The sequence below is a fragment of the Chanos chanos genome, chromosome 6, assembly GCF_902362185.1.
Source record: "Chanos chanos chromosome 6, fChaCha1.1, whole genome shotgun sequence".
Lineage (NCBI taxonomy): Eukaryota > Metazoa > Chordata > Actinopteri > Gonorynchiformes > Chanidae > Chanos > Chanos chanos.
The window spans coordinates 49,189,558-49,192,057 of NC_044500.1; the positions used below are offsets into that span (position 1 = coordinate 49,189,558).

At 44.3% G+C, this 2,500-nt stretch overlaps 1 protein-coding gene across 1 annotated transcript in view; it reads right to left on the reverse strand.

Moving 5' to 3' along the window:
- Window positions 1–2,500, reverse strand: part of itpr1a (inositol 1,4,5-trisphosphate receptor, type 1a) — a 69,789-nt gene that overhangs the window by 35,059 nt on the left and 32,230 nt on the right. The window contains exons 32-34 of the mRNA XM_030777051.1: window positions 2,329–2,500; window positions 1,810–1,935; window positions 358–486 (exon numbers count right to left, since the gene is read on the reverse strand). The exon at window positions 2,329–2,500 is cut by the window's right edge and continues 80 nt beyond it. Coding sequence (XP_030632911.1) covers window positions 358–486; window positions 1,810–1,935; window positions 2,329–2,500 — 427 coding nt within the window. The remainder of the gene's footprint in view (window positions 1–357; window positions 487–1,809; window positions 1,936–2,328) is intronic.

Sequence of the window (2,500 nt, forward strand, 5' to 3'; positions counted from 1 at the left end):
CTTTTATGTGTTATTGGAATTATCAAGTCTTTTTGGTCGACATCTTTTGTTTCAATAAATGGAATTTCATTGATTAAAAGAAGGACTCGAAAGTGCGTTCAAAACAGCTACCTGCTCATTCATTCCACGGCCTTAATTTGGAAAAGCGAAAACATTGAAAGGCCGACACATCTTTAGAGAAAAGAGAGATCATGTTTAATGAAAGGAGGATCTGGGGGTTGGGTCGTGTCTGAGTCTGATTCAGGGTTTTTTTTGGGAGGGGGGTTTCATCGTTACACTCAGCATTCGGTGAGCAGTTTCTCTGTCTGACGGGGGGGGTGTTTGCGACGGCAGGTGTTGTGTGGTTGCCGTGGTTACCTGCAGGGTGGTGCTCTGGTCAGAGAAGGGGGAGCTGAAGAAGGTGGTGACGATGCTCATGACGGTCTCCGTGACGTAGCGCTCCAACACCACGTCAGCGTGTTTACGGTCACTCGTGTTATTACAAACCTGCACAGAGTCAGCACAACGCGTGTGTGTGTGTGTGTGTGTGTGTGTGTGTGTGTGCACTGCACACCCATCATCACTGTGTCCTTATTACCAGTCCTTATTAATGCTAATAAACCACAATAAGGACACAAACATCTCTTTCTCACCGAATGTCGCATTCTTATTAAACACTATAATGTTTATAGGAGGTTCTGATCAATTGCTATTTAATCTGGCCAGTCCTGTATGAAGTGTCCTTCATACAATAACATGAATAAACATAATGCAATCATAAATTTAATATAACATAAACATAAATAAAATTTAAACAGTGTCCTTCTTAGAGAAAGCCATGCTGATACTGATGGCAGGTCTGGTAACATCTCACTAGGGGGCGCTCTGTGTTTTATCTGGTAATTACTACACACCACGCCATTGACCTGGTTAGACATGCTAGTGACACACACAGAAGACCCCAGACTACTGCAGGTCCTCATGCTTTCAGTCCCCCATTCAAAGATCTCTGCTCAGACTGTCTGTAGTGTGTGTGTGTGTGTGTGTGTGTGTGTGTGTGTGTGTGTGTGTGTGTTCAGACTGTCTGTAGTGTTGTGTGTGTGTGTGTGTGTGTGTCTGTGTGTGTTCAGACTGTCTGTAGTGTTGTGTGTGTGTGTGTGTGTGTGTGTGTGTGTGTTCAGACTGTCTGTAGTGTTGTGTGTGTGTGTGTCTGTGTGTGTTCAGACTGTCTGTAGCGTTGTGTGTGTGTGTGTGTGTGTCTGTAGTGTGTGTGTCTGTGTGTGTGTTCAGATTGTCTGTAGTGTGCGTGTGTGTGTATGTGTGTGTGTGTTTGTGTGTGTGTCTGTAGTGTGTGTGTGTGTCTGTAGTGTGTGTGTGTGTGTGTATATGTGTGTGTGTGTGTGTGTGTGTGTGTTCAGACTGCCTGTAGTGTGTGTGTGTGTGTGTTCAGACTGTCTGTAGTGTGTGTGTGTTCAGATTGTCTGTAGTGTGTGTGTGTGTGTGTGTTCAGATTGTCTGTAGTGTGTGCGTGTGTTCAGACTGCCTGTAGTGTGTGTGTGTGTGTGTTCAAACTGTCTGTAGTGTGTGTGTGTGTTCAGATTGTCTGTAGTGTGTGTGTGTGTGTGTGTTCAGATTGTCTGTAGTGTGCGTGTGTGTGTATGTGTGTCTGTAGTGAGTGTGTGTTTATGTGTGTGTGTGTGTGCGTGTGCGTGTGCGTGTGCGTGTGTGTGTGTGTGTGTGTTCAGACTGTCTGTAGTGTGCGTGTGTGTGTGTGTGTCTGTAGTGTGTGTGTCTGTAGTGTGCGTGTGTGTGTGTGGGACAGCGTCATACCCTGCAGATATCCACCAGGAAGTCATCAAACAGCTTCCACATGTGATTACTGGTGTAAATCTCTTTCATCTCCACCTCTGTGTCCACATAACAGTGATTCAAGAAATTCACATAGGCCATCTTCATCTGTATACACACACACACAACACACACACACACACACATACAGAAACACACACAAGAGACACATATGAATTCACAGCGTGTACCTAAATGTTGTTGGCCCTAATACCTGTAGTGTACTCAAGGAGTCATTTATACACTTGAGCTGTCTGTGCTATTCAGAGAAAAAAAAAACACTGAATACCTCAGGGTAGATTTTATTGTCAATTATTTTATTATCTTTTCGTTTAATTTTACTTTCTTATGACCATTTTATGTCTTCCAGCACTTACACTCTGTGAGCTCTTATTGTTCTCTGTGACGGACTACAGTGTTATTATTATTATTATTTTTATTATTATTATTGTGATTGTTGTTGTTGTTGTTGCTGTTGAGTATCTTTAGCACAACACACACCTCTGGGATGCAGTCTTCATGGGTAACGACACGCACGATGTCGTCCAGGGGGAGGAGGGAGTTGCATTTGATTTCGGTGTAGACGTTCTTGCCCTCGGTGCAGACGGCCAGAAGCTCCACCAGGTGAATGTGGTAGCGAAGTGGACTGTTCTCGTCCAGACGCTCGCGCTCT